The sequence below is a fragment of the Salminus brasiliensis genome, chromosome 9, assembly GCF_030463535.1.
Source record: "Salminus brasiliensis chromosome 9, fSalBra1.hap2, whole genome shotgun sequence".
NCBI classification, from domain to species: domain Eukaryota; kingdom Metazoa; phylum Chordata; class Actinopteri; order Characiformes; family Bryconidae; genus Salminus; species Salminus brasiliensis.
In genome coordinates this window covers 39,132,697-39,153,134 of record NC_132886.1, presented here as the reverse complement: position 1 = coordinate 39,153,134, position 20,438 = coordinate 39,132,697, and the positions used below count along the sequence as shown (strand labels likewise).

Genomic DNA, 20,438 nt, shown 5'->3' with positions numbered 1-20,438 from the left:
TCTGTCAGCTCCACTCACCATACAGGAGCACTGTGTAGCTCTATAACCCTAGACTGTATCCATCTGTTTCTCTGCAGACTTGGTTAGTTAGCCTCCTCTCACCCTGTTCTTCAATGCTCAGCACCCCACAGCACTGACCACCACAGAGCATGTAGGTAGTATTTGGTAGGTGGGTTCTGGTTGGTGGCTCAGCACTGCAGTGACAATCACTGACATGGTGGTGGTGGTGGTGAGTGTGTTAGTAGTGTGTGTTGTGCTGGTGGTACGAGTGGATCAGAAACAGCAGTGCTGCTTGAGTGTTTAAACCCCTCAGTGTCACTGCTGGCCTGAGAACAGTCCACCAACCAGAAATATCCAGCCAAATCCAGTGTCCTGTGACCACTGATAAAGAGGATGACCAAAAACTACAGTCTGCTCTATGGTGGTCAGTCCTGTGGGGTCTGATCACTGAAGGACAGGGTGAAAGGAGGCTAAGAGAGTATGCAGAGAAACAGTCCGGACACAGGGCTTCTTTCTAGGAGGTGGAGCTGACAGAATGGGCAATGCGTGCAGAAACAAGGATATATATGTGTGTGTGTGCACCAGTGCATTTCATGAACTGGTGCCTAGCAGCATTAAGATCAAATACACTCGAACTGTCCCTGCAATCACTCACCCCATTTAGTTTATCAGACAGACTTGCTGGGCCTCCAGGCGGTGAGACTCTCAAAGCACCCATGACTCCTGGTAAGTAAACCACTGATAAACTTTAGGCTTATCTTCTATTAGCCTCCATGATCTCCTAACATGGTGACGCTAGTTAGGTCTGTGCAGTGAGAAGACGCAGAACTGTCACACCACTCTGCAACAGAGCAAGGCTGGCGCCTCGGCTAAATGAGCAGGGCTTAGACAATTTGCATTGTAGGAAAACTTTGTTTTCTAAATCTGCAAAAGAAAAAAAGAACGAGTGGAATGTGAGGGTGTAGATTTATTTGTCTTGCTTTGATTGTGATGATGTTTTTCTCTCAGCGTGATTCTGTAGGACGTTAATTCTAGTTGCTCATCAACTTCCTCCTTTGACCAACTCAATCCGACTTCACAAAGCTTTTATCGGCGAATCATAACATCCGTTATACTCAAGCAGCCAGCAGAGCAGACCTGCCGTTAACACCAAAGCACAAACACGAACCATTTCCCTCCGTCTTGAGCAGAGTCCTGAATCTCCCATATATATCCATAGTGACAACAACGAGAACCCGCAGTTTAGGTGCCGTCTAACACGGATCATCTGTAAGTGATCATAATGTTTTGGCATGCATATACAGTGTATGCTGCCTGTACATCCAACCCCAGGGTAACTGTAACCTTGAACTGGTCCAATGGTAATTTACATTACACAGTCATATTAGAACCACCTACCCAATAGTGGGATGAACCACCCTTGGCTTGGTTGACACCAGCAAGATGTTGTTCATTAAAGAAGTTAGCTGCTCCACAGCGGTACCAATCACTGGAGTTGTCGTTACCGTCTGGCATCAATGGCCCTTGGGACACCACTCTTATATCAATTGGAGGCACTCGATGTGCAAAAAGCCCATTCTCTGTACACCTTCACTACGGCGGCTCTATGACATCCCACAAAGTTAGCAGTATCTGGGATGCTACCAGTGGTTGATTATTGATATCGCAGATCCGCTGTTAAGCAGCTAACCTCTAGAATGACGCCTCGAAAGCATCACCCGAGCCAAAGGTGGCTATTCCCACTATTAGGTAGGTGGCCATGGTATTCTGATATGACTGTGTAGTACTGGAGAACCTGACCTAGACAAGCCCACAGACCACTCATGTGAATCCTGTCTGAATATGCAAGTTCCTCATGCCTGTTGTGGTCCCACAGTTTATACAACCGGCCTACATTCAGACATTCACAGTGTCTACCCTGCAGCCTCATATGGACAGCCATCTCTGCCACCAGGTGCACGTACTTCAAGATACCTGACCGTTGTATTGCGTACACAGTTAGGAAGTCCATGCTGCTTACACTTATGTCCTCCGTCACCACAGGTTACTCGACCCCTCAGGTACCTGCGATGATGCCGCTACCTCCTCCAGGTCCATGTCAACCCTTGGAAGTCTTTTGCTATATTACTCAAATGTTGTTACCATTTGCGTTTACCAAAAGCGTTGCGTTTATGTCTCAGGCTACGTGCCACCTCAGGCACCTGTGATAATGCCTGTCCCCCAGTGCCCACCCGGCTGCCCCCCAGGACTGGAGTACTTGACCCAGGTGAGGAATGGAACAATCCGTGGTCGTAGTGGAAAGAACATCATTAAGCGTCACTGAGCACAGTTTTATCAGGGCCAACGGTCTTAGTGTATCCTATCAATCAATGTTGAACCACCACCTTCAGATGCAATCATAAACTAGCCTCTTAATTTCCACCATCCTTCACACAGGTCGACCAGCTCCTCGTCCATCAGAAAGTGGAGCTAATTGAAGGTAACCGTCCTTAAACACTGTACAGTGATGAAGAATGTAACATCACAGTAATCTTAGCTCTTAGCTAGAACCTCTCTCCATCGTTCTGTCTTTCACAGCTATGCTGGGTTGGGAGACCAACAACCAGTACGTAGTCAAGAACAGCGTAGGGCAGCAGGTGTTCCTTGCCGCTGAAGATAGCGACTTTTGCGGGCGGATGATCTGCGGGCCCATGCGCTCTTTCGCCCTCCACCTCCAGGACAACACGGGACGGGAAGTGCTCACTCTTACACGCCCGCTACATTGCAGCAGCTGCTGCTTTCCATGCTGTCTGCAAGAGGTATGCTGTAGGCCAGTGGTCACCACCTCCCTACCTGCAGACCTGAGGTCCAGACCAGCTCTGACTAGCTCCCACTACTTAAGTCATTACTTAGCTGCATCTTACCTGCACTACAATGTCCAAAGCCTTCAAGCTGGATTCTGATTGGTAACTTGCAATTAAGTGGCTGGTCTCTGTAGTTCTATCAACCTCAGCATTACAGAACCTCCCCTGGTAAAACTTAAATGCACTTGTCGCATTCCCAGTGTATTTATGATACCATGCAAAATTTACTCCCTACAGTTCCTGGAAACACTGGCTACCGTGCAGGTCTGAGCCACAGAAGGAAAACATGGTTTAAAAGGGGACTTTCACTGCCCAACATTTGCATCCTATCTTAAACTGGATATGTAACACGAGGAAACAAAGAACTTTTTGACCTCCATTACTCCCAGACCAAAAAAACTGTACTGAATCACCAACAGCAAAGTAATGAATTTATTATTATATACATATATATACTAATCAGTCTTTTAGGCTTCAACAAGACTGATAGGAGAGGATAATGTGGATCAGGTGGTCTGCTTGTAAGTATGAAATACTAGCCAGTCCATTAGCAGGATGCTAGACACCAGGAGTCAGACATAGTGCAGGACCCAGGACAGAATAGAAAGTAGGATACTACGAGTCAGGATATATAATACATAATACAGAAACTACTGAGATACTACTAGACAAGTCCCAAAGCAGAATGTGGGACACTTCTAATGTGTCCTAGAGGTGAATAGCCAATTCTAGAGCAGAAAGTGGGATACTATCAGCTGATTTTTGAGCAGAATGCTACTAGTCAGTCAAGAACAGAAGGTGGGATACTACTAGCAGATACTATAGCAGCAAGTCAGATATTACTAGCCAATTCTAGACCAGATGTTAGGATCCAACTAGCCAGTCCTAGAGCAGAAACTGGTATGGCCTACTATTAGTCAGTCCTAGAGCAAAAGGTGGGATACTACTAGTCATACCTAGAGCTGAAACCGGTATAGCCTACTACTAGTCATACCCAGAGCCGAAACTGGTATAGCCTACTACTAGCCAGACCTAGAGCCGAAACTGGTATAGCCTACTACTAGTCATACCTAGAGCCGAAACCGGTATAGCCTACTACTAGCCAGACCTAGAGCCGGAACCGGTATAGCCTACTACTAGCCAGACCTAGAGCCGGAACCGGTATAGCCTACTACTAGTCATACCTAGAGCCGGAACCGGTATAGCCTACTACTAGTCATACCTAGAGCCGGAACTGGTATAGCCTACTACTAGTCATACCTAGAGCCGGAACTGGTATAGCCTACTACTAGCCATACCTAGAGCCGGAACTGGTATAGCCTACTACTAGCCATACCTAGAGCCGGAACTGGTATAGCCTACTACTAGCCATACCTAGAGCCGAAACTGGTATAGCCTACTACTAGTCATACCTAGAGCCGGAACTGGTATAGCCTACTACTAGCCAGACCTAGAGCAGATACTGGTATACCACTAGACAGTCTGTGAGCTGAAGGTGGGATACTACTGCCAATCACAGAGCAGAAGGCAGAATCCTAATAGCCAATCCAAGAGGCAAAGGTGGAATACTACTAGCCTACTAGGTGGTACCGTACATCTGTGATCGTTTGAACCTGCTAGGTATTTTTGGAATTTAAAGACATTAATGAACCGATTTTAACAGTTTTCTAATTGTGCCCTTATTAATTATTTAAGCTATCGAGTGGGACGGCCAACGGCAGAGAGCTAGCAACTGCAGGGCTTTGGGGTAAAACATAGAATTGACCGCGCACTACTGGTTGGGCTCTTGGGCAGAATACCTAACATGCTACTCCCAGTGGTCAGAGAAGTGAACTGGCCACTGGAAGGGTTGTTTCTGGGTGTTTCAGGTTATGTTAGTCCTAAATGCAGATTCATTGTCCGACTTTCTGTATTGCAGCTTGAAGTCCAAGCCCCTCCTGGAAGTCTTATTGGGTATGTAATCCAGGAGTGGCACCCTTACCTACCCAAGTTCACCATTAAGGACGAGAGAAAAGAAGCGGTGCTGCAGATAGTGGGGCCTTTCTGCGACTGTACCTGCTGTTCTGATGTGAATTTCGAGGTACTGTTGGAAGACTGCTCAGTTCACTGACTCAGCAGCTCATTGTCAAGGCTTCTGTCAGAGTCTAAAGCATTAAGTGTGAAGTCTGATATATCTGTTCCCTCATGTCCAAATGTTTGTGGACACCCCTGTGGACATCCAACAAATTCATTCAGCTACTTTTGTCTAGTGGAACTGTGTTCTCTGGAATGATGGATGGTGCTCCATCCAATACTTTTAACTGTGAGTTGGGGTGTGGTGATCATCCATCCAACATTCTGACCTCACTAACTCACAGCAATGCCTCAAAATTTAGCAGAAAGCCTTCTTCCTAGGACAGTAGAGACAGTTACTCCACAAAAAAACAAAATGAACTGTTTTTAATACTCTTGATTTCAGAAGAAACAATGACTGAGCAGATGTCCCAATACTTTTGTCCATTTATAAATGTATGTAGTTCTGATTCCGACACCTAAACGAGTTTATAAACTAGCTTTGCTAACAGCTAATATGTTTTACTATCACAGCAGCACTGCAGGTATTTGTTTAATAGTGCTAGCATTATTGTTGTGCCATTGTGCTTTGGCCCAAAACCACAAGGATAGTTTGTCTCCGGCAGCTTGGCATTAGGTGACTCACTGAAGTCACCCATGACAAAATGACACATAAGACTAAGGTGGCTATTAATCTGATAATTATGGTCTTTGGTGGTGTTAGGTGATGTCCCTGGACGGAGCCTCTGTAATTGGCAGGATAAGCAAACAGTGGACAGGCATGGAGGCAGAAATGCTCACCGATGCAGACAACTTTGGGGTGCAGTTTCCCATGGATCTGGATGTCAAAATCAAGGCAGTTATATTAGGCGCCTGTTTCCTCATTGTAAGTTTAAGTCGTGAGTGTTTAATGTGTGCAAAGGAGTATGCGGGTAAACTAGCAGAGGCTAATGCTTTTTTTTGTTTTTTTTAGGATTTCATGTACTTCGAGAACTCACCGAAGCAAGATTCACATCATTAATAAACTGTGTTCTGCATTATATTATAAAAACACATGAAGTAACTGTGCCTTATGTGCCTTTTTAAAGATGAACAAGACTATATTGACAAATGTGAAGGCATAGAACAAGCAGAGTGAAGTGCAGCGCTTCCTCCACTCACACGCAGTGAGGAACTGTGACTGGTGTGGTCAAAAGCAAAATAAGGAAGTTTTCATTTTTGAACAGAATCAACAGAATCTTGACACAGGTGGAGCGCAGATTTGGTGTCGGGCCTTTTTGTGGCACTGCCCGTCCAACCGACATTTGAAATGTTTAGTTACACTCATGTATCGTATGTATAGTTCAGTATGGTATGTCTTGGGGTTGGAGGAATGAAGCATACGCTGAACAGAACACCCTGCCTACAGTGAAGCGTATGGCGGTGAATCGGTAATACTCTGGGGCTGCTGTGCTGCTTCTGGCACTACAAACCTGCAGAGTGTGGAAGGGCAAGATGGAGTCAAACTAAACTAAATACACTTGTTGTGAAGTTGTGAGTTGAGTAACTCTGAGACTGCAGCCGTCATTACAAGTGGTATTGTGTGTTGTTCTATACGTTGTGTTGAGATATTTCAATTGGTCTGGTTTGGTTTATTGCAGCTGAACGTTTGTATATTTTGCTAATAAACCTATAAAACTTGCAATGGGGTGGATTCATTTCGACTGCAACCGATTTCGCCTATTAGCTTCATTCCCTGCATTTTCACAGTTTACGAATGGCTCTAAACTGTCAAATTTCCTACCAGCTAGTTAGGGCTCCCCTTGCTACACAATGCTACCAGTGCTGGGAGGATGAAGGCCATCCTGTGCTTCCTACAACACCGACGGCCAGTTCTGTTACTGCCCAGCCAACATGCCCATGGCTAGGTGGGTTCCAGGTCGACGCCTGGAGCTCTGAGTGGGTTTGTACTAGGATTAGATACTCGACGAGATACTGGGAGCCAGTAGGGCTTCCCAAATGGGCCTAATCGATGGGTTCACACATCATGTGGCAGTGTACAACCAAGATGGAGCCCATGTTTAACCCTTCCTGATCCCATCACTGATGCTAGAGGAACACTGGTGGGCATCCATATGTGGGGCCAACATGGAACACGTGGCCAAAAACCTCAGGATAAATTACTGAAGAGTTTTGAGCGGCTCGGTTTCAATTATTCCCTGGAATTCCCTGGAAATGACGCATATGGAGCTCCATAATTAATAATCCTACACTTCTTCTGTTTGTTTAGATGTAAATAAATAAACAATCAAAAAAAAAATAGGAAAGTCTTCTGTTGTTGTTTTTGAGTAGAACTTCTTACACTTCTTACTATGAATCCCGGTCCCGGTCCCAGGGCTGCTCTTATTTCGCAGTGCTGCTAATCTGGGAAGAGAAATCTAGCCACCTTCCATACATACGGTAAACCGCTGTCTCTCAGGAGTTAATTAGATTTCAGGTGGTGTTCACTGACCTCTTGGGATATCCCGCAAGAGCATGGTCACCTTGACACCCTGCTGCTGATCACCGGTGCTCCAGTGGGTGCGATTCCATCTCCGAGGGGCATGGGCCACATGCCTCGGCTTCAGATCCCGGTGACCTGTTGATGAGAGCACAGAAACTTTGAGGACGCATGTGGACATGCCTAAGCCCATTCCTCAGTCAGTCTGAGGCAGGTGGATATGGTAATGCTGTGGCTGATAGTTGATGGTGAAAACACTTTCGTTTCTTCCCTGCATCAGTGGGCGGGACAGTGTGTATGTATGCATGTGTGTGTGTGTGTGTGTGTACGTGTGTGTTACGAGGAAAAGGAGAGTTCAGCGCTCAGGGGGAGCAGTACAGTGCAGTGCAGACGGCAGCTCGTGTCCTGCCGAGTCTAAGCCCCTCCATAAATGAAGCAGGTCGGATTTGAGTAGCTGGCACTAGTATCGGACTCCCTGAGCTGCCCAAGTCTTCGCCTGGAGGACGTGTCTTCTTCTCTGGATAAATCTGGGCACTGACATCGCAGTGGTATGCGCACTATTTATTATTTATTATTATTATTTATTAATTATTATAGTTTCCTTTTTTTTTTAAATCCTAAAAAATCAAAAACAGCTTTTTTTCATTCGTAGATAAAACCTGAACCAGAAACTTACTTTTTTGTTTTGGGAGATACGAGAATTTTGTTCGTATGACGACGAAATCTCACACAAACACGGTTAGTTGTGTAGCTGGCGAAGACTGCGGGAGATGCGTCGGCCTGGGGGGCTCGATAATTAGCTATGCTAGCTAGTTAACGTTCGTTAACCTGTGGTTCCCTAGCAACCGTTTTTTTTAATATTTATTATTTTCTTATATTTATATTTTTAAGTTTGTAAACTGCTTCAGTTTGATTATTACACTGAAAATATCAAAACTAAAAAAATAAATTAGCGAGAAACATAAAAAGCGAGATTGGCTCTTTTTCGAATTTCCTGTTCCCCCTCCCCCCATAATCAATCGATCAATCAGCTTTATTTATATAGCACCTTTTAGATTTCTGACAATTTCTGAAATTCAAAGTGTTTCACAGGTGATTGACGAAAGTATATGATAAAGAGAAAAAAAAAAACCACAAAAAAATACAAGTAAATATTTAATATAAAAATAAAGTTAATAATAAAATTATAAAAACAGATACAATACAAATCAAAGTACACAAGTATGGCTATTAGGACTAAGATAAGTTATATTATATAATAATAATTAAAAAAAAAACTGGTGAACATGAAAATACAAGACTATTTCGTCTACTGGGCTCTTATCATGAGGGAACCTCTGTCAGCTTTCCTCTGTGGGCTCCAGAACTAGAACTGGAGCTAAAACAGCCACAAGAGGTGTTTGATGAGCACCAGCGTAGCTGAGATAGAAGCTTCTGGGGTGCCACCAGCTTTAAAAATGCTTTTGCTATGAGGTTGCCAGACTATACTATAAAGTAAAAAACCAGATCGAATAGTTTGTGGCTTTGCTGTTGATGTTGACTGATCACGTTTTAGCCATGATCTCCAAATACAGAGAACATGAAATATTAGGAACAAAACTCCTCCATGAGTAGCTAACCAGAATATCTTCAGGCCTTGTTCGGCACAGATAAACCGCTGCTAACCGAGATGAACATAAAAGTGGACCAGACACAGCATTGCTCTGTTAGATGACAAGAACAGCATACCAGCTGTCAAACATGGTGGTGGTAGTATGATATCGTGGAGATGCTTTGCTGCTGGAGAGCCTGTGTGACTTGCCATAATTGAGAGAACCTAAATTCTACTCTCTACCAGAAAATACTGCAGGAGAATGTGCACTCGTCGGGTTCTGACAGAAACAAAAGTGTTATTATAAGGCTCTAAAGGTTCAGCGTCCTCAGAAACATGTTTTTACACCTTGATTTGCATGCCAAATACCTCAGACAGCATTACTGAGGTCTACACAAGTTTCCATATTCTCCAGATTAACGCTGAATTGCTAGGCCATCTGCTGGGCTAAAGTACGGCTCCGTACAGCGGGGTTAGCTTATCACACCGTAACAAAAAATACATCGGAATAAACAACAAGAGTAAGTGTTTTTGGAAGGTTGTACACACGGATTATTCAAAACATACCAAATAAGTCATATATGGATATGGACAAAAGTAAAAAAGGTAGTAAAGTAAGGTCAGGGTGTTGGATGGAGGATCACCAACCTAACTCTCCAACACATCCCAAAAGTATTGGGACTAGACAAAACTTTGTGTGTGTGCATTTGCATGTCTGTCTCATTTAGCTGATGCTCTTATTTAGAGCGACATACAAGGTTACTCGTATTACAGAGGTATATATATATATATATATATATATATATATATATATATATATATATATATAGCTTTACAGAACAACAACATAATGTCTGTCTCATGAGGCTCTACTTTGAAGAGTATCTGGAAAATGCAAATGAGCTACAAGAGGTTTGAGAATATGCTGAGCTTTTTCTTTTTAGGGCCAGCACTGCTAGCTTCAGGACTAGTGTTGGGTTACATCAGGGCCAGCGTCGATTCCCATGCTTATCTCGTGTCATAGGTGGCTGTGGTGAATATCCACCGTCCACTTTGCTCTAAAGCTGGAGCATTCATTCAAGTCACGCCACCTCGAACAGGTCATCACATTTCAGCAGCTTCTCATCAACCGCTTGTAGCTGTGATGTTTCTACAAAAAACTGAGAAAACAGTGATGTTTCCCAGAAGATAGAAGGGAAAAATAAAGAGAAATCTAAAAGCCTGTCTCACATTTTCCAAAAGCATCTTGATAAGCCTTCGGCCTTTCGGGAATAATGGATTTATTTGGAATAACAAAGCATTACCCAATAAGAACATCATGCCAACCGGCAAACATGGTGGTGGTAGTAGTATACTGTGACTCACTCCACTACGCTATCAACAGCAAATTAATTCATTCATTAATTTCTAGGAAAGTAATGGACCTGGACACATAAACATAAACGCCATGTCATTGGCTAATATGGTGTTTCTGCAAGAATCAGCACTGTTAGGCCAGAAACATCAACTCACCAATGCAGGTACGCAAGCGCAAATGCCAGCTACCATTACTGTGGCAGTTAAACACTCAAGACTCAAGGTGCGATAGAGAGACCCATCAAACTGCTCCACCATGACCGTCCACTGATATTGCCAAGTCTTCTTTTGCAGCAACCCCTGAGCCAGCAGAACAGATTTCTTCCATTGTTTGTCGAGCAAGACTAATAACGGAAATACCTAGCAAGTGTGGAAATCTGCCCAGCCCTGAGGCAAATATCGTTCCCAAAGGAAGTGGTGCTTTCATGTACTTGGGTTGCCAGGAAGGCACATGTGATCGCTTCCATATGTGTTGACTGAGGCTGTTTGACCAGGACGATTCTTTTAGCTGGCTTTTATGAGCATTCCTGACTGCGGGCAGAAAAGCTCGGATCACGAGCTAAACAACAGGGCTGTTAAGTTTCCGTTTTTGATTTGTGACATTAAAGCATTGGATCAACCAAAAATCTAGTTTAGTCATGCGTAGTCAATTACTTAAGGCATGTCTGGGGTCCAGAGGTTGATTATGAGTTCAGTGCTGCTAATGAAGCTAGACGCTAACCTAGTGGATAAAAGCTTCCGTTCATGGAGAGCGGGGCATGGCTGTTTCTTAAAACTTGCAGGAATTTGATGTCGTACCATTAAGGCTAGTGTGTTTGATTACTGTGTTAACGTCAGAGTGCCATGCTAATGTATAGTTTCCACATGACGGGGTTAGTTTAGCGCACTCTCAGGGCCTCAGGAATGAAGGTCACGGTCTAAATGGTCTAAACCATCTTTGCAAGCTTATAAGCTCAAGAATTCTCAGTTTTTGCTTTTGGCGGTCACTTATGAGTGCTCCCGTACAGCAGGGGGCGCTGTGACTACTGGAAGAGGATTGCACACAGTAAGGCACTGCCTGTTTAGCACCAGCCAGTCACATGGTGTGTTTGTACGTAGAGTTCGCTTAGCTGCCGTGTGAGTAACCTGAGGAACCTAGTGCGGAGACGACGTTTGCTAAAGCCAAGCTTTAGATAGATAAGATAAGATAAGATAGTCCTTTATTAGTCCCGCAGTGGGGAAATTCACAGTGTAACAGCAGAAAGGGATAGCAGGACACTCAGTTACAAAAATTTAGATAAATAAATAATTTACACTATATACACACAATATAGATAAGAATTAAAAAAAGCAATAAACAATATTATTTACAGTAAAAGACTCTTAATTGCACATGGGGGTGGGATATTGCACATAGTATTCCCTGAACATGAACGTGTGTGTAGTTAAGTGTGTGTGTATGTGGTCCGCTGGGAGCAGTGTTGGTTGTGCAGTCTGACGGCAGCAGGAAGGAAGGACCTGCGATACCGCTCCTTCACACACTTGGGGTGAAGCAGCCTGTCGCTAAAGGAGCTGCCCAGTGCTGCCAGAGTCTCATGCATGGGGTGGGAGCTGTTCTCCAGCATGGATGCCAGCTTGGTTGTCATCCTCCTGTCTCCCACCACCTGCACTGGGTCTAAGAAGTACCCCAGGACAGAGCCGGCCCTCTTTATGAGTTTGTCCAGTCTCTTCTTATCTGCCGTCGAGATGCTACTGCCCCAGCAGACCACTCCATAAAAGATGGCAGATGCCACCACTGTGTCGAAGAACGTCCTCAGGAGCGCTCCCTGCACTCCAAAGGACCTCAATCTCCTCAGCAGGCAGAGTCTGCTCTGGCCTTTCTTGTAGAGAGCTGCAGTGTTGACTGACCAGTCCAGTTTGTTGTTCAGATGAACACCCAGGTATTTATAAGAGTCCACACTCTCGATGTTCATACCGCGGATGTTCACTGATGGAGGGGGGTGTCTGCACCTGCGGAAATCCACCACCAGTTCTTTGGTTTTTCCAGCGTTTATCTGCAGATGGTTCTGCAGACACCAGTCCACAAAGTCCTGAATAAGTTCTCTGTAATCGCTGAAATTGCGTGCTAAAATGTTTGACAGCAAAGGTTTCACACCTCTCTACGATGCGTTTGATTGGTTGGTGTAAAATAAGAGGTGCTGTACCATGTGCAATCCTCCTCCAGTGTTCACGAAATGACCATAAAATGCCATAGCGCCACCTGCAGTACTGGAGCACTAATGCACACCAGTATCGAAAGAGTTACACTGTGAGATTGTGAAGTTCGCAGCTGAAAGTATGACGAGGTCTTGACGTGAAGCATCATTTTTTCACCAAATCCAGGTAACATTTGCAAGAAGTCTTCGCAAGAAGTATCCCAAGGTCTTTACCACGCAGCCCACCAAATAAATAAATATGAATCTTTGGCATAACGATTATTGTCATGACTGATTCTACTGATACAGCTTATTCCCTATCTGTCATGGCATGATTATGGCAAGGTTATGTCAATGTTATGGTGGTAGGAGCAAGTAAAGCGTCACAGGGTTCACCTACAGGTGCCGGCCTGAAAGGACTCTTTCTAAAAGCCATGTTTTCCTCCTTATTCTTAAAACCTTGCCCACGTAGAGCTGAGCAGCACGTATGCAAACCTGAACAAATGTGCTTATTTACCTATTTCCTGGAAGGTGGCTGGCCGGCGTTTGAAAATGATACCTCTATGAAGTTCTAGGAAAATGATTGCTAAAAATATTCAGAACATTTAGATGTTTAGAAACCAACATTCCTTCTGAAATTAGGGCCATAAAAAGGGCTTATACTGCTTTTGTTGGACTGAACGTCTCTACTGTCCAGGGAAGAAGGCTTTCTACTAGATTTTGAAGGATTAGTGCTGTGAGAAGATCATTAGTGAGGTCAGGATGTTGAATGATCACCACAACACCTCATTGTCCCCAACTCATCCCATCCGAAATGATTCCAAGCTCAATGCTGGGGGCCTAATACCCCTCTATAGCCCAAGCCTGACATTAGACAGCATGGTGCCAATTGCTTTGTCATGTTTATCTGCTCCCGAGAGTCCTATTCCACTGGCAGTAATTCTCTATAAGTAGCTAAATGCATTCATTAGTAGGGGTGTCCACAAACTTTTGGACATGTAGTGTATTTGCGTACAGTGGTAAAACTCTCGCCATATTTTCAGCCTTGATTTAAAGGGGTTAGCTGATATTTAGAGTTTGCTGTTGGAAGTAAGAGATCGGTGAGGTTGGTGACACCCTAGGCCTGTGTTTGTTAGCACCATTAGCCTAGCATCTTCTGTTCTGAACAAAAGCAGCAACCGTCCGATACCAAACTTAAGCGAACTAGATTTTCTGATAACCCGTTACTTTAAAAGATGCTGTAGGTGTTTGTTTGTCTTCTTGTTTTGGATCAGCGTCTGAATTAACCTTCTGAATGGTCTGTTTTCATGTTGTCCCCCTTTAGAAACGGACCCGCAGCGGAACGGCATGGCTTCGACTGGTAAGGGCGACAACAGGTTCTTCAGCAAATACTAAACAGCTTCATCTGAGGTGTCCTGAAGACAGTTTGCTGGCAGTAAAAGTGCAGGACCATATATCGGCTGTGATACAGCGGCTTCAACTGGATCAATGTGGTCTTATTTCATCGTTCAGGACGTTTATAGTGCTTGGGTTCATTTTTAACTCTGGGGCTCAAATATTGACTACTACAATGACCATGGCTGTAAGCCTTTGATGATGTCTGCAAATCGAGGCTTGTGTAGTTTAGCCTGTTCAAATACATGTTTCTTAAAATCCACAGTTAACACCATTGATCTCCAGATGAAGAAAAATGATGTCTATCCAGCTCCCAATAACGGTCAAGTGCCAGTCCCACCAGGTACGTATGTGTCATACTGCGTGCAGCCTTAAAATTGAAGGGGTCTCCAACAACAAGAATGTATGTAACAAGAATTATATGTAATCCAGTCTTGCTTTGCATTCTTCAGGTGGTATGGGGTTAGCTAGCTGAATAGATTGTAGCTGGTCGGGTGGATTAGCTTTTAGCCTAGTTTTTAGCCTAGTTTTAGACTAGCTTTTAGCTGCCTGTTTCACTGGTTTTCCCATGTGGATGGCGCGGTGGTCCACCGACTTACCCATGTGTACACCTGTAGTGATGCTTCTTATAGCTGGCTAGCAGTAGCTTTTAGCCTTTTCATCCTTGCTTCCAAATTCCATATTAGAGCATAGAATGAAGTTCTCTAATAAAACACCTTATATTTCAGTGTATATACAGTGTAACACCAATATATATATATATATAATATAGTACCAATTTTTGTCTGCAGAAATGCTTGGAATAGTGCACAAAACACATAAAAACACCCAGCGGTGTCTAGTTTACTGTATATACTGTAAATCTGTCATCTCATATTCGTTGTTTGATCTTATAGCCGGAGGAGTTTTTGTAAATTTGTCATTTAATTTGAAATAAAATTATTTATACGACATGAGTGTCATTTCCATCTTTTTTTTGTTGTTGAACCCTGCAGGCTATGTGGCCCCCCAAGCTCCTGTGATGATGCCTGTCCCTCAGAGGCCAGCCGGCTGCCCCCCAGGACTAGAGTACTTGACCCAGGTGAGCTTGAGTGTCATCAAGCCAGCATGAGGCCACGATATGTGCCTCTCGGTCGGAAAATAAAGCCCGGCGATGCTTTATCAGTGATGACTAAGCGAATGTCAACACCGGCTCAAATACGGGTTTGCCTTCGCCCTCTTTCTATAGTGCCCAAGACTCTGGACCTATAGGGAGCTTGTAGACATCTGAGTCATGTTTGCTGTAAATGCCACAGAGTCGTGTTTACTCTTGTCATGAAGCGTGCCCAGACACGTCTGCGAGTTGCGCAATCGCTAACTTCTCCTTCTTTTTGTGTGGGCCAGATTGACCAGCTCCTCGTCCATCAGAAAATAGAGCTGGCGGAAGGTAAGCACTGTTGCATTTGTTGACATTACCAGTCTATTGGAACCGGCAAGCCTCATTAACACTCTAGAGTACAAAGGTCAATGCCAAGAGCAAATAGGCAAGTCAGTGAGGTGGGTGAAGACATATATAAGACAATATAGTGTTTAACTTACAAAGGCACTCGCTATTCCATGAACAGCCCTAAGCTGAACCCTCCCCATCCACTCACTCCACTGTTTCCAGAATAGTTCCACACTGATGTCGTACTAATGCTTCTCAGGATCTCAGTAGCTAAAATAAATAAGCATCCTCTTGTTTGGCGGCGACAGTTATTTTAGGCTGGGAGTCCAATAATAAGTACCTGGTGAAGAACACACTAGGGCAGCAGGTGTTCTACGTGGCGGAGGAGAACGACTGCTGCACCAGACAGTGCTGTGGACCCATGCGCTCCTTCGTCCTCCATGTGCAGGACAACATGGGCCAGGAGGTGATGACTCTCACCCGGTCTTTAAGATGCTCCAGCTGCTGTTGCCCCTGCTGCCTGCAAGAGGTACTGCATGTCCACGTCTGCCAGAACATCAGATTCACTTCCTTTTCTACCTCAACCCAAAAGTGTTTGGTGTCGCACGTTGTGGTAGTTCTTAACCCCAGTGCCGAGACACATCCTATCCCCTCAGACACATCCTGTCCCCACTGACACATCCTATCCCCCAGGACACATCCAATCCCCCAGGTCACATCCAATCCCCTCTGACACATCCTATCCCCTCATACATATCCTATCCCCCGGGACACATCCTGTCCCCTCGGACACATTCAATCCCCTCAGACACATCGAATCCCCTCAGACACATCCTGTCCCCACGGACACATCCTGTCCCCACGGACACATCCTGTCCCCTCAGACACATTCTATCCCCTCGGACACATCGAATCCCCTCAGACACATCCTGTCCCCACTGACACATCCTGTCCCCACTGACACATCCTATCCCCCAGGACACATCCAATCCCCTCGGACACATCCTATCCCCTCAGACACATCCTATCCCCTCAGACACATCCAATCCCCTCAGACACATCCTGTCCCCATGGACACATCCTGTCCCCACTGACACATCCTATCCCCCAGGACACATCCAATCCCCTCGGACACATCCAATCCCCTCAGACACATCCTATCCCCCAGGACACATCCAATCCCCTCAGACACATCCTGTCCCCACGGACACATCCTGTCCCCACTGACACATCCTATCCCCCAGGACACATCCAATCCCCCAGGTCACATCCAATCCCCTCTGACACATCCTATCCCCTCATACATATCCTATCCCCCGGGACACATCCTGTCCCCTCGGACACATCCTGTCCCCACGGACACATCCTATCCCCCAGGACGCATCCTGTCCCCTCAGACACATTCTATCCCCTCTGACACATCGAATCCCCTCAGACACATCGAATCCCCTCAGACACATCCTGTCCCCACGGACACATCCTGTCCCCCAGGACACATCCTGTCCCCTCAGACACATTCTATCCCCTCAGACACAACGAATCCCCTCAGACACATCAAATCCCCTCAGACACATCCTGTCCCCACTGACACATCCTATCCCCCAGGACACATCCAATCCCCTCGGACACATCCTATCCCCTCAGACACATCCAATCCCCTCAGACACATCCTGTCCCCACGGACACATCCTGTCCCCACTGACACATCCTATCCCCCAGGACACATCCAATCCCCTCGGACACATCCAATCCCCCAGGTCACATCCAATCCCCTCGGACACGTCCTATCCCCCTCTGATCATTCGATCATCTTACAGAAGGACCATTTAGGACCCAATACGTTAGCCAGCTGATGTAGCTATCATGCTACTAGTTAGCCAGCCAAACTGCCCCTCCTCCCCTTCACACTCTAAACAGTAATGTATCAACAGCATCAGGAGTCTTTCTGTTTGCATGTGACCATTTTTCTGTCTTTCATGTTTTGTTTTGGTTTTGTTTCAGCTTGAGGTTCAGGCTCCTCCTGGAACCCCGGTTGGATATGTGATTCAGAAATGGCATCCGTTCCTACCCAAATTCACAGTTCAGAACGAGAGGAGAGAGGACGTCCTGAAGATCCAGGGTCCGTTCTGTGCCTGTAATTGTTGTTCGGATGTGAATTTCGAGGTACTGTACGTAACAGGGGAAGCTGTATACCACTGTGCTCGTGTTAGGTAGAGCTGAATCTTGAAGATTCTTACATTTATTTTATAGTTTTTTTTTTACATTTGAGTTAATATATACAAACAAGTTTAATAGTACACAATATATCTAGTAGTTTCCAAAAAGCCAATTCTGTGATAGTTAAAATTTTCTCTATGATCAAAGTTGTTTTGAATTTGATATGAAAACAGCGCTACACCGACTGCCGGAGAGTGCTGCTAAAAGGTCAGTCAGGTTGGAGGCCGTCAGATCAGAAATCAGGGGTGAAGTATGGCTGCATAGCCTGCATTTATCCCTCCACTGTGACTTTTTAGGGACTATACTGCATTAAAACCCCTTATATGTATCCATTCACTACAGATTATTTCAAATCTGTTTAAAGTAGGGACTGTAGGTCTTTTTGGGGACTATTTCGCCGTACAACACCTTGCACGTATCCCTCCACTGTGAATGGAAAACATAAAAATATGTTTTAAGGACTATTTTGCCTTAGAACATCACGCATGTATCCCTCCACTATGAATGGATTATTAAAATATATATTTTATGGACTGTTTTGCCCTTGATCAACCTGTGTATCCCTCCACTCTGAATCAATTTAAGAAATATGTTTTAGGGACTATTTTGCTTTAGAACACCCTGCATGTATCCCTCCGCTGTGAATGGATTTTAGAAAATGGACTGTTTTGCTTTAGGGACTATTTTGCCTTAGAACACCCTGCATGTGTGCCTCCATTAGAAATTACAAAGATATGTTTGAATTAGGGACTATTTCCCTTGATCACCATGTTTTTAGGGACTAATTTGCCATAGAACATCCTGCATGTATCCCTCCACTATGAATGGATTTTGCTAATATTTTTTGTTAATGGATTATCTTCATGGGATGTAGCTTTTTGAGGCATTGACCTCCTGAGACTGGTTCTACCACACTTCAGAATATACAGTGTTTGGAATAATGGGTCCAGTCATCCAGAACCTGCGGTTGCTCAGGGCTCAGCTTTTGCAATGGAAACACACAACATCAGAGTGGATGGCAACCATTCATTGTTCACTGTGTTTACACTTGGACGAGCATTAACCTTCTGTTTTGCTGCTTCCAAGCTTTTGTATCGTCTGTTTCTTGACTCCTCACAGGTTTTGTCCCTGGATGAGAGCGCACAGGTGGGCAGGATCAGTAAGCAGTGGACCGGCATTCTGCAGGAAGCCTTCACTGATGCAGACAACTTTGGCATTAAGTTTCCCACGGACCTGGACGTGAAGGTCAAGGCCGTTCTGTTCGGGGCCTGCTTTCTCATTGTAAGTAAAGACATGGCATACGTGTCACATATGTGTCACTCCAGGCTGAAAAACCATATGGTGATACCTAAAGACACGCAAGGAGTCTCATTCAGTAAAGAACCCTGGCACTGATCTGCTGCCGCTATTCTCCTACACCTACAATTCTACAGTCCTGGTTAGTCTACCGCTCGTACTCACAGTCAGTGACGCGTCGAGAACCTCCACACTTTTGGATTTTCAGTTTTGCTTGTGCAATGCCAGAGCTTTTGTAGTTGTATCTACCTCGACACCACTGAGAAAGACGATCCCTAAGGGTTCTCCACTGTTTCCAGCATTGTCAGCCGATCTTGACCTCAAACCCATCGCCATTCATAGGCCCACTGATCTGATCTGCCAGCTGATCTGCAAGCTCTCAAAAATAAAGATGCTTCAAAGGGTCTCACTCTCACTCACTCACTATAACAAATCTTGGTTCTTTACGGAACCCAAAGTGGTTCTTCAATGGCATTTCTCAAAGGGATCTTCTGTCTGTCTAACTTCAGGTTCTGTTTTATAGGACTTCATGTACTTCGAGAACAATAACAACAATAAATGAGTGGACTTACTTTTTCACGTGTAAGTAGTTTAACCTAAATCTATAAAATAAAATCTGTAAAAAATTATAATTAATTAATTATTAATTATATCAGATCAGAACGGCCTTGACAAAGTTTCATTGTTATTGCCATTTCCAGGGTCTGAGGATGAACACACATGAGAGGACTTGTTGGAAATGTCTTCTGGAGTGTGATGATCACCATCACACTGTACACCAAAGAAAGGGCTTTGAAAATCTATGTTTTTTATATCCATTTAATATAAATATTCAATATGTATATTTTCTAAATATTTGCATTGCTTATGATATCTTTATTTTTGTTGTATATTGTACCTTTTCCTTTTCCACTGGCTTAAAAAGTAGCTGTATTTTGCAGTTGTTACCTGCAGGTGGCGCCAGAGTGCAATGTATTACTGGGCAGTTAAACTTTTATACCTCATTATATCTCCATTATGTAGAAACTGGTGAACAAACCTCTCTAAATTAGAGGTGGAACTGTAATTATGTCGGTTCTAGATAGCCTTAAAGTGCACCACAGACGCAGGTGTATTATGACTGGATGTGCTTTGAATGGCGCTTTTAGCAAATAGAAATGTGAACCACTCCAACGTCTGCTGTGATCTCGTTTGTGATTCATTTGCCAGCTACTATCCTGTCACGCCACTAACCGTCACTGTGTGGAGGCACTGACTGTGTACAGACGCCTGTTTTTATCAGTTAATCTGGTTCCCGAAAGGAGATTCAGCACTGGCTGTGCTGTTTAGTTGAGAAGTATGCTGCTAGTACTAAACTTTTAGAAGCTTTTACCAACCAAACCTGTGTTTTTATGATCATGAGTAGAACTTTTGTGTAGTATTTGGTCTAGTAAACGTTTATGCTGATAGAAGCTGACGTTATCTTGACAGTGACCGTTTGGGGGGACTACCTTTTTCTACTTTTACATGGAATACACCCAGAAGGCAATCATGTTAAATCAGGCTTAAACTGTCAACGATAACTTCACCTGAATCAACGTATCAATCTGGCATTGATTTATCATCACTT

At 44.4% G+C, this 20,438-nt stretch overlaps 2 protein-coding genes across 2 annotated transcripts; both read left to right on the top strand.

Moving 5' to 3' along the window:
* Window positions 1-1,774: 1,774 nt before the first annotated feature.
* LOC140561765 (phospholipid scramblase 1-like) lies at window positions 1,775-6,579 on the top strand. Its single transcript, XM_072686999.1, has 8 exons — window positions 1,775-1,954; window positions 2,044-2,091; window positions 2,181-2,266; window positions 2,437-2,479; window positions 2,578-2,798; window positions 4,762-4,923; window positions 5,620-5,781; window positions 5,869-6,579. The coding sequence occupies exons 1-8, from the start codon at window positions 1,843-1,845 to the stop codon at window positions 5,914-5,916; spliced, it is 882 nt and encodes a 293-aa protein (XP_072543100.1). The 5' UTR covers window positions 1,775-1,842; the 3' UTR covers window positions 5,917-6,579.
* A 1,185-nt stretch (window positions 6,580-7,764) lies between these two features.
* On the top strand, window positions 7,765-19,991 carry LOC140561764 (phospholipid scramblase 1-like). The gene is made up of 10 exons (XM_072686997.1): window positions 7,765-7,922; window positions 13,820-13,855; window positions 14,156-14,233; window positions 14,886-14,971; window positions 15,274-15,316; window positions 15,625-15,845; window positions 17,318-17,479; window positions 18,653-18,814; window positions 19,353-19,411; window positions 19,531-19,991. Exons 2-9 carry the CDS (start codon window positions 13,843-13,845, stop codon window positions 19,389-19,391), a joined length of 804 nt encoding a protein of 267 aa, XP_072543098.1. The 5' UTR covers window positions 7,765-7,922; window positions 13,820-13,842; the 3' UTR covers window positions 19,392-19,411; window positions 19,531-19,991.
* Window positions 19,992-20,438: the final 447 nt, after the last annotated feature.

Coding starts and splice junctions, on each gene's coding strand:
- LOC140561765 (XM_072686999.1), top strand. CDS start 1,843: ATGCAAGTTCCTCATGCCTGTTGTGGTCCCACAGTTTATACAACCGGC. Junction 2,092..2,180: donor GATGCCGCTACCTCCTCCAG/GTCCATGTCAAC, acceptor TTTATGTCTCAG/GCTACGTGCCACCTCAGGCA. Junction 2,799..4,761: donor TTCCATGCTGTCTGCAAGAG/GTATGCTGTAGG, acceptor TCTGTATTGCAG/CTTGAAGTCCAAGCCCCTCC.
- LOC140561764 (XM_072686997.1), top strand. Junction 17,480..18,652: donor GTTCGGATGTGAATTTCGAG/GTACTGTACGTA, acceptor GACTCCTCACAG/GTTTTGTCCCTGGATGAGAG. Junction 18,815..19,352: donor TCGGGGCCTGCTTTCTCATT/GTAAGTAAAGAC, acceptor TCTGTTTTATAG/GACTTCATGTACTTCGAGAA.